The 16,208-nt window shown below is 41.9% G+C and overlaps 1 protein-coding gene across 2 annotated transcripts in view; it reads left to right on the top strand.

Annotated features, from left to right (window-relative positions):
• The window catches only part of LOC139144754 (LIM/homeobox protein Lhx5-like), a 36,323-nt gene extending 21,867 nt beyond the window's left edge, over nt 1–14,456 (top strand). For both annotated transcript variants that reach the window (XM_070715482.1, XM_070715483.1), the window contains exon 5: nt 11,641–14,456. In XM_070715482.1, coding sequence (XP_070571583.1) covers nt 11,641–12,008 — 368 coding nt within the window. In that variant the 3' untranslated portion in view covers nt 12,009–14,456. The remainder of the gene's footprint in view (nt 1–11,640) is intronic.
• The last annotated feature ends 1,752 nt before the right edge of the window (nt 14,457–16,208 follow it).

Genomic DNA, 16,208 nt, shown 5'->3' with positions numbered 1-16,208 from the left:
TTTTCAAAATTTGATATTTATGCCGCGAAGATTTTGAAGATGGTACTCTTGATCGTTCTGAGAAATCTCGAGACACTTACGCCACTGTTGTCGACAAAAGCCCAGCGATACGCATTGCCCGTACTCCGAAAATTCGAATTAAAGGACAAACGATTTATCTTTCACTTTTGGAAAGTGACAGGCTTATAACTTTGTTTTCTAAACAGAGAATATGTGATAAATCTTCCTGGTAGTATCATACATCTCAGTGTACATCAGACCCATCTGCACCAGTTCCAACCCTACGCACAGGCGTTATAATGTCCAACTGAAATTGGCGTTCTCTGTCAACACAACGGCACCAGCTAACCTTTGTGCAAATCAGGTTCCTCGTGCAAATAACCCCCCTCTCAGGTGGCTTCTCTGTATTTTAGAATTAAATGGAGATCAGTGTCGTTCACTGAGTCACATGGACTAGCGAGTTTTCCGTTCGAACATTTTGGGGTCTATGGTTCGAATGACACCGCTCGAGACATGCAAGTCTCGATAAAAATATTCTACCCATAGAGACTGTGGTCTGACAAGGGGACAAATCGACCTCCTTGTAATATCAAGCCTTTTGCGGTTATTATTGCAAACTTCAGTTGCTCAGAAATTTGTTTCAAATTCTCTCTAGTGTGTTTCAGTGTAGAACGTATCTGTTAACGCCGATCTCGCATCCCCACCGACACCTCTGTAGGATTTCTCACTTTGGGGCACCGATCGAAGTTGATAAAAAAAGCACTTGTAGAACAAGATATAGTCCTGTTCGAAATTTTATTTGTGAGACTTCACCGGCGTGATAGAATTCAGTGTTTTCATGAGGTATGTAATGATTTTTTTTTGTGTCAGCAACATATATGAAGGCGTAGTAAGGTTCGGACAGAACAAAGTGCAACCTTTGTTCAGACGAATCTATGTACAGTACTGGTATTTTCGAACAAAATAGACAGGTCAGAGAGTACCCGTGAACCGCATGGAACGCCGCGAAAGTGATCTTTTAGCCACTATTTTTGTCTTGCATGATCTGTGACGGTTAAACCATACACAGTACAGCAGAAGAATCGACTGTCTTTTAAACACAGTCAACGATTACGGGTGTGCAGTTTACGTGATTTCCTGTCTACAAGTTTTCCTGAGTTGTGTTCTAAGCCGAACTCACGGCAGCGGGGATAGCATCGGAACTCGGGGTGAGCGCTGTCCACCGTCGACGGAAAAATATTGCCGCGGGCAAATCGGTTGTTGACTTGTAAGTTCAGTCGCTTTGCAGTGCACAAACAGTTATTCATCCCCCGACTACTGCACCTAATCTGGCTTGTCGGCTTGCTTGACTTATCACTTTGATCACTGAAAGGGACATACGGTGCTTGAAACCGACACTCCCTTTCCTGCAACACTTTCCATAACGCCAGAAATCGGACATCCGCGTTTATGAAAGGAAGCCCGTAGAAAAAAAGAAAGCGAGAGCAGTCGCCTAAGGCCCTCTGAATAAAAAATACGGAGGCTTCTTCATACATTTATTGGGATGCGCCGTGATAGTGTGGACTTATCGCAGCAGAGTCTTGTTTGGGAAGCCATTTTCTGTTGTCATTGTTTCAATAGCATTTGCTTAAAGCGTTATCTCTTTAAAATGCGGCTCTGATCTTACACGCACTACGGTTCCAATGGTATTCTGGGGCGGCGGTATCTCCCTCTTTCCACATGGTTTCACAACTTTTCACGTTCCTTTCTTTTGGATTTGGCGTTCCCCTTTGAAGTGAGCATATCCCCCTCAGCTTTTAAGTGCAATGTCTATCTTTTTACATGCCAATTCCTGCATTTGCGTAAGAGCCACTTAAAATATAAAACAAACCCCGAGATTTTCCAGTCTGGCAAAAAAAAGGACGGCCAAGTCTCAGAGACGGTTTCTTTTTTTAGTTCTCAACCGTCCAGCTTAGTGCGATAATTCAATGGAGAAGTCACCAAGGCAACCACTTCGTCTTAATTTGTCTGCAAAATAGGCCCCCCTTAAATTGGTCAATTACCGCCAGTGAACTTCACAGCGCTTTTTACCCCAAATCTCGTTTGCGCCTAACCAGACATATTACCTCCCGACCCTATACAATATAGCACCCACCCTTCATGACCACATTTAATCATTGGAAGTTAAAGATGGAAATTGAAGCCAAAAAACAAATCTCCAATCCTAACCTTCATCGCTTTGCAAGTGTTGCTATGTTAGTGTCAAAATACGTTGTCCAAGACATGACCAATTATGCATGTCTCACATGCACTATATCTGTGTGAAATTTTCAATAGCTTGGGAAATAGCAATGAGTGGTGTAAATAACTAAATGAGAACAGTAACACTTGTTTACGAGAAGAACATATGACTTATATATATATATATATATATATATATATATATATATAATTTATTCATTGAAGGTTTAATGTTGTCCACTATTACAATAGCATCGTGCAAATTTGATATGTTAGACGTGCGTTCCCAGTATTTGATCAGCAAACAAATCTTTCTACTGATACAAAACCCACTTTCACTGGGATACCATTCTGTCAACACATCGGGAAAACCCCCTACTCAAATGATTACAACAAACAGTATCCTTTCTCCGTGTTTACATGTTCTCACGAGTACTTAAGTGTGGTAGGATGTGTTTCTGTTGAGTCAAGCTTTGAAAACGCTGGCTTCCCTTTTTCCTGGATAAGCGTGCAATGACGGGGATGGTTACTGTGTGTGGGTTGTTGAAGGCGTGCGTGCACGCTGTCGTCTCTGGCGCTGCCGTCCTGCGTTCCAATCGAGTCGCCCTGACAACTGGTAGTGTCCGCCCGCCCGCCCGCACGGGAGAATGTGAGGGGCACCTGCGCTGTCGCTCCTGAAATCGCTGCCCGCTAACGTTTGAAAACAGTCCCCACATAGAGGTGTATCTTACAATCCGACTGTCACGTTATTGATCGCACCGTATGGTGGTAAAAATGTTCATCCGCTGTCCTCGCTCCATGCATAATCTGCCCCTTGCAGAGATTCTGCATAAACAATCAAAATGTAAAATTCAACAGCAAGTTAAGTCTATATGGCAATCTCTTTCTAACCATCTATAAAATCGTTTACTGTTTTTTCTTTCGGTGTAAACGATTCTCTGTCTCGTAAGAAGTTCTGTTTGACTGTCACAATGGCCGCGCAAAGTCCTTAGCGCTTGCTACCACTATCCCTTAATACCATTAATTCGATAGGGTCGGCGTCTCTCTTTTTTCTTATTCTTTTCTTCTTCAAGGAGGACTTAAGCCGCCTTCAATGACTGAATCTACGATTCCCTTTCACTGCACCGAGACAAAGGGACCTGTTTGCTTTGGCCAGGGCTTATATTCAGCCCAGAAGAACCCTCCTTTCAGATACTTGAGTCGTTTTCAAAGCCGATTGTACCGGAGCTTTGGCGAGCCTTCCCAGCCGTTGTTTGCTCTATATGATGATCGCAGTCACTTTTCTTGTTGATTTGTTTTGTTTGGGATCCGGACAATGGCAGCCGTGTCGTGAAGTGGTTGGTTGAAGCGAAAACCTATGCCTTTGCATTCATTCACAGCGTATAATACGTGTGATACCAGCTAGTTCCACCTAGTTTTAAATTTTTTCCATATGGGGGTGTTTGGCGATGTCACTTCTACTGTGAAAAATTACCCTAAAATAGATTTTTAACCCCTCTCATTCAATTGTCACGACTTTAATTCCTACGGTTGCCCGCCAAGAGCTGTCCGTGCCATCGGGCGGATACTATCTCTGATTGCATCTTAGTTTCACGAGGACGCCCCAGCTGAACACTCTTCCACTCACCCGTCATCTTTTTCTCTGGCTCGGCAGGTCTATGCAATGAATATTCATAGATGATCATTGAGTCTTATCATGCTGAAAGTCCACAACATAAGCTCAGCTCAGTTCCCTGGCCCTCTCTCTTGCCTTTCTCTGCCCCCTGTGCATGATCTGCCAATCTCGAGTTAAATCGAGCCGGCTCACTCAGTCGCTCGGTTCCCACCTTTTCAAAGACCGCCTGGCCATTGTCACCGTGATTTTCTTTATCCAGTTTACCGTGAAAACCGTCTTACATGCAGCGGATCATGCGACATACGACGTATTGGCGTCACAATACGTTCTTCCGCAAGCCCGCCTTTGTCAGTGGCCCTGCTTTCGAGCACTGCTCAAACACAGCAATATTGCACTGTGATGCAGTGAAACTACTATTACTTCTCACGTTCTTTCATTGTTAGAATTTTTCCGTCATCTTGTTCACATAAAGCGTTTGTGTTTCTATTCTTGTTAACAGTCGAAGTCGATAGTTTAAAAGATCGGCCATCTTGTTGTGTATCAGTGTGCCATTACCAAAACACTGGTAATCTCGATAGGTTTTGCGCACGCGCCAGTTTTCTGTAGTTCGTTACGTACTCGATATTGAGCAATAAAGTGAAACTTATTTTCTCAGCTCACTTGGCGTTGTCTTCGGTTATATATATATATATATATATATATATATATATATATATATATATATATATATATATATATATATATATATATATATATGTGTGTGTGTGTGTGCATACACTTTTGTCCTTTTCATTGATGGCAGTAGATTTGCGAAAATTAAAAAAATAATTAAGTAGGTTACAGTCGATAACAGAGATTGTAGAAGATTGACCAGAAACGTAAAAGACCTATTACCATGTTAAGTTAATAATACTTCATTAATTATGTTTGAGTCGAGTTAAGTGTGATTTTCTTTTGTGTTTTTGGTTCGTCGTGCAATGTAATAGAGTCATTATTCTTGCAAAGGGACCGCGACTCGTACTCCAACCATCGCCATCTTCTTTTCGCTGTCAACGTCATGAATTATGCAGCGTGACAAAAATTTACAAAACAGTAATTTAGGCCATCGCCTTTCTTTTGCGGTAGAAGAGGTGTTAGAACTCTGATTTCAGAATTAGAATACAACCAATGAATGCCTAGCGGCTCTTGAGAAACATAGCTTCATCATTGTTATGGGATCGTCTTTGTGGAGTTTCCAAGTCCGTTCTGGCCGCGGGTTCTGTTTTTTTTTAGCAAGTACGGGTGTGGATTGTTACTATCTGGCCAAATATGAAATATCGTTGTCCATTGTTTAGGTGAATCATTTTCCTCTATGGCAGAATTACCCTAATGAAAACGTAAGAAATATAACAGTGCAAAAATGACGGTCCTTCCGCAACTTATCTTAGTGACCACGCTTAGGCCAGATTTATGATAATGAATGCCATCTGCAATAGCTTGCTCAAGTGCAAGATATTTTCAAGTCCGATGATCTCATATCCGTGTTTTTTAAAGCCTTTTTGTTGATGTTATTTTATTTTTTCTTCAGCGGGAAAACTATCGGCTATTCATTCACCAGGCATGACAGCAATGTCGGTACGAAAAATGTTAAAAAATAGTTGACAGCTGTTGTCGGGTTGGCCTTCAATCCGATTGTAAGTGAGTCGAACGTCTTAGATGATTCAAAGATCGGATGATCATTTTGGGGCGAAGTAAGTCTTATCTATCGAGAAACAAGTCGAGTCGTAGAACTAGTTAGTCTAAGCAACTCGCTTCCTCGCACCATAAAGTTCCGAAGTGAAGCATGTAGGCGGTCCAAACACAATGAAATCGCCATTAGGTCGTTCTACACCATTGGTTTGTTTTTTTGAGCCGGCCCTTCTGCAGTGTTTCTGTCACCCATTTACGGTATTGCGGCGGAACTGTAGAGAAACGAGATGGTTTATACTTAAACATTAGCTGAATAGGAATACACAGGTGTGTGTTTGATACGATGTGTGGTCGGTTCTCTGATTCGTACGATAGTTATGCTGTTCTGGTCACAGATTCAGGGTCAGCACGTCGGAACGCCGACAGAGGGACTCACAGGACGCCTGATCATCGCCGCGTCTCGCACGAGCGACGATGGTGATTAGTTCTCGTGATACGATAATTTTCCTACCCATTCAAGCAAAAATGACCCCATTCTACTGATATTGGACCAAAATCACTAAAAAAGAACCCCAAAACAAATAAACAAAATACGTTTGATGAGTGTTCTGATATCGCTCAGTCACACCTCTCATACGTTCGAGAAGAGAATTTACTGTGACCACAAACCCAACGATGGACATCCGTTGACTGATATGTTGATTGTTCGGGGCCGGAGCATAGCAGGCAGAGTATGGAATAAACACCTGTCCGCTTGCTCGGGATAGGTAGCTTTTGGCCAGGCAGGTGAAATTTTACAGACGCCATCCGATCGTAATGGTGACCGATCTGTCCGATTGACGGACAGTGGGCGCTACTAACACGTACTGAGTGAAATGAATTAGTGATTTGGCGAGATGATTCGCAACGAAAGAAAGAAAGAATGAATGAATGAATGAATAAGATGGACGAATGAATGAATGGATGGATGGATAAATGAATGATTTGATGAACGAATACGTAATTAGGCGAATTTAAAAGCTTACAGATGTTTTGAGAACGTACTCAACTGATATTACAATTTCATCTTTTCTCCTAAAATACTCTAAAAAACCTAAACGTTGTCTACTACAGCACCTCGAAAGGAAAAGCAAACACATTTCTCCCGTGAGTGCCGTTTCCCAACGCATGTCGGGAAGATATTGCCGCTGTATTGATAATCGATTGGAACTTGTGGCCTAGAAAAGAAACCGCATGCTTGCTGAAGCTCAGTTGACGCAAGCCCTTAATCTACCAGACAACGCCTTGATGAAAGTCAGAAAATCGAAAAAAAGGCTGGCGGATTCTCTTGACTTTGGTCGTGTTGGACATCCATGGTTATTGCGTATTCAACTCGTTCACCGACCATTCATCGTTTCTCAATTTAGGCTTAAGCCTTCAAAGCCAGGGCGAGTGTCTTTCTGCACAGCCGACGGTCATCGCCTGGAGTCCTCCAAAGGCTTTCGGCGGCATGCGAAAGACACTTCATAATAATCAAGCCAACAAGCGAGAAAACACTTTCTGACGGCTTCTTTACACTTGTAGATTCAACACATCCCAGCGTCAGGCGGAAGGCATCAGATCGTTGTCCATACTCCGATAGTCACACATGACAAATTATATCAATAATTAATAATGTATTTCATTGCCATATGCATAACAATACAGTGGAAATTGACATCCCAGATGCTCTTACGGTTGTAAAAAACCTCGAAATTAATACACGTTTAAATTGAAAAAATCTTGAAAAAAATCTTGTCAAGAAAAAACATGTAAAATGGAACATGTAAAATAACTAAGGTAGATAGGAACAAGTAACTGTTTACATTTGATTTAAAGTATGAATGGAAGATGATAAACAAATTGCGAAAATGCCCAGAAAAGGTTCTAATCCCGTCAATCACAATGTCCCCCTACTTGCATATGCAAAGCGTATCAAAATTGTCCGAGTTCGATCAATCGCCGCTGTGTTTATTTAGATAACCCCCAAAATGGGGTCAAATGTCTCGTTGAATTACAAACCACAAACCGAAAGTTAGATTCTGTGTTCACACGGCACCTCGTCAGTTTGGCCATGCGGTTCGCTTGGATCCCAAAGCATGCTGACTGCGTCCGCCTCGAAGCTTGAAGGCCATCGAAGAAGACGGTCTGATTTTCAGTCGCATACGTGTTAGGAGCTACACTTTCCAGTGTCTTCTAAGCTGATGGAATGCCATGGTAGGTAGATTGTGACACCAACGCGGCGATCACGAGATTGAGTGATTAATAGAATTTGAAGTTTTGAACGTAAAAAACCCCGGCTGTTTGTTAGCTCTTTGTTGAGTATTTGACCACTGTTAGTTTAGAGCGTCTGTTGCAAAGTCGAATCTATTCAGCGTTGAGACAGTAACTTCAGATAATGCTCAGACGCGTTGATATTTTTCCCTTTAATTTTTAAAGTCCTTTTGACAAGTGAGTATTAGCACATTTTATCTGCTATTTGTCTCTTGTCGAAGTGGCGGCCTTTGTTTTGAAATTGATCACCAATTTGTGCAACAACGAGCCTTACAACGCATTCCAAATGTTTATTTTAGTAATTGCGGGGCTTTTTCTGTGTAACATCTGCTGCCGTATTTTTGCCCCCTGCGAGAGCGATAACGCATGTACCTTTCTGAGTGATTCTGCACCGTGTTTTGTGTCGTTGTGTTGGCGGAAAAGATAAACGGAGATAGGAGATGAAATCCAACAATGCTCCGTGCCTTCACTACGTCACAAACTTCCACAATAGAGTTTTGCACCATCCGTGATGCAGCAAGACCGTGTGCATGGCTAGTGGCCTTGCGAATTCAACATAGGACGTTGGTCTAAATATTTCTGGACTGAAATTTAGGATAGTGGTAATATAAGTAAAATCCTGACAGAGTCTTAACATCATTTCGCATATCGACTAAATTTTTTTCTAAGAGCAATATTAATCGTGGAGGTGTATTTTTAGTGATGCGGTCCGTCGATTCTGATTTAAAATATTTGATGTTCTAAGAGTCCTGAACCACCTTGTCCGAGATCGATCGCTAAAACATAGAAGAACGCCTTGTGCTATATTCGGCAACGATATCATAATCAATTATTAACGACAACATTTACCGTAATTTATCTAGTGTATCAATCATTTTTTTGCCGGACTAACCCTGCATTGTATCTGGAATTATCCTTTTGGTGGTGCTGGTGAGGGCAATTGCGATTACGTCTGCGGGACAATCTTAGCCCCTTTGCGTAAACCCGCGCTCTACAGGCGTACTTTTTTGAGATTTAACGCGCCCAACATTTCTCGTCACTTTGCCGTACGACAGTCGCAGTCACTAAGAGGTCAATCAGGCAGGAATGTACAAATGGAAAGGGCCACGCGTTCTGTTCGCGGTGACAGAAACGTGCAAAATACAGAGACGACCGCTTTCACACATCGTCGCCTCCTTGGCTCATCACTGCGCAGACGCAGTGCGAAAAGTGCCGACAGGTGTGTTGACCCTTGACACAGAATTTGAGATGAACTGGGCGAGGAGTGAGCCGTCGCACCCTGTTCTTGTAAACTGTCAAGCTCTGCCAGCAGAGATTTCGATTTGATGGATGTCTCCCGAGCGAGCCTTGCCCATCTCGCTGCGAGATGTTTTCACACTTTGACGAGTCCCTAAAGACGGGAAAGACCCAACCTTCTCCTGTACTCACTTCTGTGCGCGGTAAGACAAGCAAGATTGATGCTTAAAAATAAAAAAAAATAGTAAAATAGAAACATGTCGGCCATATTAAACGAATCTGTATGCCTAGTATTGATGTAAATAAAAGAGAACGCAAAAGACAACAATTGAGTAAGTTCATCGTTTTTATAATAAAGCACTTTGCTTTGAAATTTTTTCACGATAGCAATAAAATCACACACCTCGATAGAGGCCGCGTCAACAAACGTCAGTACAGAAACACTGGGAAGAGTTTAACTCATGGGGGCGCCATTAACGTCAACGCATTCAGGAAGAACTTCGTTTTATTGAGCTACAGGTTTTGGAGTAGCTCACCCGAGAATTTCTGAAATCTTTGTATGTACCACCAGGGTTAAAATCGCTGTTTTTGTGTTTTCTGGTGTCTTGATTGTCAAAATCGACAATGACATCACATAGTGTTGTTAATCGTGAGCAACACTGTGACAATAAATTATGATTGTTTTTTTCCGCACGTTGAGATTTGCAGCTTTTAAATAAAAAGAACGCAAAAGACAAAACTGAATTAAGTCCATTGTTTTATAATGTAATATTTTGCTAAATTTTTCACGATACACCTCGATTGAGGCCGTGTTAACTAGCGTCAGTACATTTTGGTACCAGTCACGGGCCGCTTGCGTAGTTTCCAGAAATGTGGCAAATTATTTCTTAACGTGCTTTTCCGTATGTTTAGCTTAAGCTACGTTTGTCAACCACTCGATCAGCGTGTTTCAGGATTACGAGCGGCATAACTGTCTTGTCTAATAAGAATAATAATAACAAGAATGAAAAATCAATGCTCACGGACAGCTGCTGTGTCACTTTAGCACACGTTATCAATCAATTACGTTATAACGTAAACAGTATCGGCAAGTGTGTGCTAATTTACAGGTTTTAACGTGTACAACTGTCGGAAATTCTTTTTGTACAAGTATATAAATATTGGGTCATCATGTGTAAAGATAAATACTTGAGCAATTGTTAAAACCATCTACAACGTTATGAGTGTACGATTCTGAGAACGAGAGAGAGAGAGAGAGAGAGAGAGAGAGAGAGAGAGAGAGAGAGAGAGAGAGAGAGAGAGAGAGAGAGAGAGAGAGAGAGAGAGAGAGAGAGAGAGAGAGAGAGAGAGAGAGAGAGAGAGAGAGAGAGAGAGACTCTAATTCCATCCATTGACGCGAACACATAACGCCTTTCATATGAGCTCATCAAAACGTTGATCCCGTCTAGATCAGAATAACCCCCTCACTTCATTTGCACGATCGATTGTACACCGAGCATGCTTTTCACTGCACGCCAACATGATCGCCATGTAGCGGAGGATAAAAAGAAAATTAGTTACGGTTTTTGGCGAGCTACCCTGTGTATCGCTTGGCGAAGTACATAGCGAAAAGAATTCAAAACGTACTCTGTGATATGATAATGTGTTTTTCATGCCCGAGTATCCACTTCGTAATATCTTTCAATATTAGGGAATTTATATCAAAGCCCAAAGAATGATATTATTTGTATTTTATTGTGTTTTTCAAGTCGTTTAATGTTTTTAGTTATGTTTTGTCGTATTAATACGAGACCGGTAGCTCATTACAAAGGTTCGCTCTCGTAAAGAGAACTGGTAAATATCCGAGCGAGAAATTGCCGTTGATTTTTTGTTTGTTGCAAGATGGCGACCCACTGGAAATCATCTGCAGTCCTCGACAATTCAAACAGTTTTACTTCATTCAGGGGCGTGTTGAAAACGCGACCCATCCCATTCAACGTATTCATGTTTTATCTGTGTCACTCCAAGGCCGGAGCAAAAATCCGTGATATAATCAATCCGGCAACCTCAAAGAGAGAAATCGTTTGTACTAAAGGGGAGGATTTTCAGTGGGAAGAAGAAAGAGAGAGAGGAAAACCAATACCAGGAAATAATGATAAGAATGAGTGCATGTGTGACGTTATATGAGAATTATTTACCGGGGATTTTGAAATTTCATAATAACAGATTATAGAACAAGAAGGAAATTTCAATTTCGCAGTGCGCTTTCTGTTTGTATTTAGCCGGATTTTTCGCTCTGTTGCAACTTTGCCGTATTTGGCATGATTTATGCACTAAGTCCTCATTGAAACACCGCCTAGCGAGGAGCTAACTCATTCAGGCCGCGGATTTTTTTGGCCTTAAAATTAAGACGGTTATGTTCTAAATCTGGTCGAGCGAACTCCGCCAGCGATAAAATTGAACTCGCAGAGTTTCCAGCCGTACCAGTCAGGAGTTAATAGTTTTGGCGACTTTGGTCGTGTGTCTAATCAGTATTGAGGGATTTCCAAATGCACGTCGTAACTAAAACTGACATCTAATTCTGCATTAGACTAACTTTGCCCCATCTTTTTCCTCTTTTTTGCTTGCAGAGTATGGTGCGCCCGCTGATAACTTCGGCACCCAGGGATATTACGATATATTCCCAGGACAGCAGCCCACGCCAGACGGACAGCAGGGAGATATGCCGTTCATCCCCGCGTCGCAGGCAGGACACGCTCCGCTGCCAAACATGGAACAGGCCCTGCAACACCAACAGCCGAACATTGGCGGACTGCCACCTGACGCCTACCTTCATCCGAAGGACATGGGCTCGCCCAGTCCCGATCACATGACCATGCACGTAAACGAAGGTTTCAATGGCGATCGTTTCTTGCCGCCCCGTTCGATGGCAGGGGGTCCAGGATTCAACTCATTGTCACACCCACCTCCAGACATGAGCGAAGCAGCCGTCTGGTGACATTAGGACGAAGTCAACACAGAGAGCTATTCAGGAGATCGATAATTATGAATTTGTACAAACTATTAATTTTTCACACCCGGGTGCTCATTTAACCGTCGTTTCTTGAGCTTTCATCTGACACACATCACCCGCTTCCCTAACGACAAAGAATCGGGTGATATCACCGTGGAAATGGAGGTTTTGACTGTCAGAGAACTGCCAAGCTTCACCGGGCAAGACTACTACATAAAATGATCGATGTTGTACAGGCATCGTGCAAGAACCAGTGCGCGTGCGAGATGGACACCGTGTGTTGGGAGCTTGGACGGCAAAGTCAGACGGTGTCTCTGCCCCGGGGCAAGACGGCACCGTCGTCCGACGAGTGGGCTGTGTGACGATGCAGTTCAACTATTGACTGCAGTAGAATATGAATCGGGGTGAGGGACAAAGCAGAAAACTGAAGAAATATTACAGTGTAATATACGCTGCATTTCACATAGAACAACACTGCTACAGTATGTAGTAGGTCGCCATGAACGAGGAACTCTCGGGACGATTCTTAAAATGAAGATAACGGAGTATTTTCACCAAGAGTTCTGGAAGAACACACTACCCGCCTGCTCTGAAATTATTAGGGGGTCCCCTCAAATTGTATATTTTTGGCAGGATTTTATCCTGATATATAACACATTGTCGAAATCAGGGGATTACATCGTAGCCACTTTTATGCCAATTTTAATCGTAAAATCACATTATAGTTGGTCATAATGAGAAATTCGATTCACAGGATTCGATTGGGTCTTTTCTCGTATATAAATAGATATAAATCAAAGTGAGAGAAATAAAAAAACACGTGGAAGGGGATTTGGACAACTCACAGGCAGTGACGTCATCAACTCATACATACCAGACCGTAGTCAGAGAAAAATATCTCTAACCTCAAAGGTCACTTTGAAAAAAAACATTGAGTAAAGACTATCACATATCTTTTTATCAATATGTTTTTATCGCAACACACAGAGAGAGAAAGCATATCATTTTCTAATAACGCACTTTTGAAAAGAAAGCAAAAATCAAATTGTGTAAAAAAGAAGAGGCGACGACTAAGGATATGTTAGTGTTTTTTTTCGAAATGTACAATTCTGATGTAGTGTTTATATAGAATTGTAGGAAATTTATGACTAGTATTTTGATGTAGGGTAGGGCCTGAGTCCCTGTCATTTGAAGTCATGTGACTTCATCCCGGTACAAATCAACAATGTTGAGTGGTCGGTTGTATACAATTGTGGTCACGTGATACTTTTTCACTGAGGTTAGTGTCTTCGACTCGACATGAAGTTTCGCAGATTATGTCTTGTTTTGCAGACTGTTTATATTTATCGGACGGTTTCTCCATAGCGTTAATGCTGCCATTACCGTGTTGAAAGAAATGTGTTGATCTTCTTTTATTGAAGTTTTTTTATTCCTCAGAAGTTTTGAGCTCGTACTAGGGACGCATGTAACTCCTTGTTGTTGCGCAGTATCACCGTTTGTGTACGCTTTCTCGTGCGACCATCCCGCACAGCTTGACAACGGGGGTCTACTCCTCCGATTTTTTTTTGCCAGTTCGTTTTCTTTTAATATGTGTCTTTGTATGCAATCTGTCTCGACATGTTGGACATACAGGGTAGAGCGTGTTTTTCATTCGCTCCTCATCGTCGGCAATTTTTCAAATGATATCCCACCAGAAACAAGTGGACCTCAGTGCTTTTTCTTCCAATTTCTATATTCACTACGGACTCTGTATGAAATCTCTTAACATTCGATTTCGCTTACTCATTGTGACAAAAAACAATAAGTTCCAGCGAAAGGTTATATGAAATGTCGAGAAAAGGAAACTGGAAACTTCTGAATGTGTTTTTTTCCTTTCGACGCCTGTGTACATTACGTGCGTTTGTCGACAATATGACTTTTTCACAATGTTTATTTATATGCACCCGCTTCCCTATTCACTCAAGCTTGTTCTTAGTGTAGTTGTGTACCGTTTCATTAACGTCATTGATCAGTGCTTTATATTGTTTGTCCGCTATTTAGTGTCAAACATTGACCATTAACCTCTGACCCTTGGTAAATGCCCGTCGTCAACGTGTATGAATTTCGATAATGGCTGAACTATCAATGTTGCTGAAGTTCTACCATGGGGCGCATTCTTGGGTGAACTACGAACGGCTGCCAGCAGCCAAACTTGCTCCACATTTCAAATTGTTACCCCAGCTTTGACGGCGGCCATTATTACAAGGGGTCATGAGAAGAGAGATGTTGACGCTTTAACTCCAGTTGTCCTATTCATAGTCCTTTTTGTACATTTCTGAAAGCACGCGTCTGTTTTTTATCTTGCGAAAGGACAACCCGCGCAAGAGGATATCCAAATGTATATTTCCTCCCGTTATTGTCAATCAAATAAATACTATTTATGGATTCATTCAAGACACGAGAATATTACATTTGAGTGATTTTTAATCTTGTTTGGGCGATAGCCTTCTTTGAGATACTGCATGTCGGGGATCAAAGCAACCATCTGGTCCCAGTGAATCAAATTTGAGAGATAATTATGCCGTGATCGGGGAAGATTATCGGGAAAATCTCATTTATTATTGTGAAATTATAACGTACCTTTGATTGTAGCGAAACGAAGGAAACGCATGTCGTGGACTTCGCCGGATAAGGTTGTCTGATTTGCCAATGGTTCATGGAGTATTATTTTTTTCTCGGTGGCTTTAACGATAATTTTTCTGTTTTTTTCCCGTGTCGGACAAGAATAAAAATCGTCCATATTTTACCTGTCAGCATGTGACGTAACTGAAATCTAGAACCGTATCGAAATCGGGGACTATGATAGAGGCACTCCCTCGAAAAACTCCAACACTACATCTACACTTCAACAGTCTTCAAGGGAGTTGGCAAGATGTCTGACAAAAGCACATATTTTTCATCGAACGACCTTACTTGTAAATATGTGGAATGGAAATGCAATGCTTCGGACTTGAGTCAAAGACAATATGCCCACCGGTTTTATATTTTATCCGATTAAAATATGTTTCCACGTTACTCGTTATAATTTGGGGGGGGGGGGGGCTGTCGACGAGCTTTTTTCTCACTGATAAGGGGAAACATGGAATATTTACCAACAGTGGTTTCGTAATCGTGACGGAAGATTAAATTTGATAAATACTGCCTTATCTGCTGATTAATTTGGATTATCTTTTAAATTGCCATGGTCCACCGCCATCCATAGCACACACATGCTGGGACGCTTAAACATTCAAAAATTAAAAGAACATACAAAATTGGCATTCATCCTTTTTGACTGGGAGGGAACCTTTCTCCATCTCACAAAGATTTTATCGGATACTGGAATTTCAGCAACTGTCTCGGTCGTTGTCGCGTTGCCTGTCTCAGTAAAAGTGCACTCATCATGTTTGAATAGCGAGATACGAAGCGTGCATGGAAGACCACGGTATAAAAGTTGCTGGTTGTGTGGGCGATGTTTACGGAGCATGTAACTGAACACGTAAGACCATTAAATGTTCACATTGAACACGAAAGAAGCAAAGCGTGCAAAGCGTTAGCGTGCAGTTTGTTTTCAAGTTTGCCATGATTCACCATTATTTTTGTTTACAAGTTCACCCATATCCACCGCCGACCGTGTTCAATGGCGGAAATTCATAACAATCAAACGCCTGAAGTTTCCAAGTCTTCGCTTGAAGGAACAGTATCTGAAACCTAAACAGCATATTCTAAATCAACCATATTTTCTCGTACTCTCTATGGTCTGTGAAATGTTCTGGTCAACAGTTTTACGGATAACTTGCTTTGCCAGCGTTGTCGATTCCAGAATTACATTTCAGAATTTACTTTTACGTGATGACGTAATTGCACACGTGCGCTTGTTCGCCAATGGGACAAATAGGCTCAATCACAACGGCATTTCAACGCATCCTCTGGAGGAAAGGGGTGATATTTGTTGACTGCATGGTAGACAGATTACTGAAAGCCTAAATTGCTACAGTTTCTATATGATCTGTATTGCCAGTCAACCTGAGGGCAGCGTAGTTAAACGCCCAATGATTGCTGACAGTTGCAACTTCAGTGTGTCGGTCACCACACGGAGCTTGACAATCGGCCTTTTACAACTCGCATACGCACCTATTTCGCTACGCTCGGTTTACAAACGGTAAA

Source organism: Ptychodera flava, chromosome 12 (assembly GCF_041260155.1).
Source record: "Ptychodera flava strain L36383 chromosome 12, AS_Pfla_20210202, whole genome shotgun sequence".
In the NCBI taxonomy this organism is placed as follows: domain Eukaryota; kingdom Metazoa; phylum Hemichordata; class Enteropneusta; family Ptychoderidae; genus Ptychodera; species Ptychodera flava.
The sequence above is the reverse complement of the archived record's forward strand: the minus strand, read 5'-3'. Positions and strand labels throughout refer to the sequence as shown.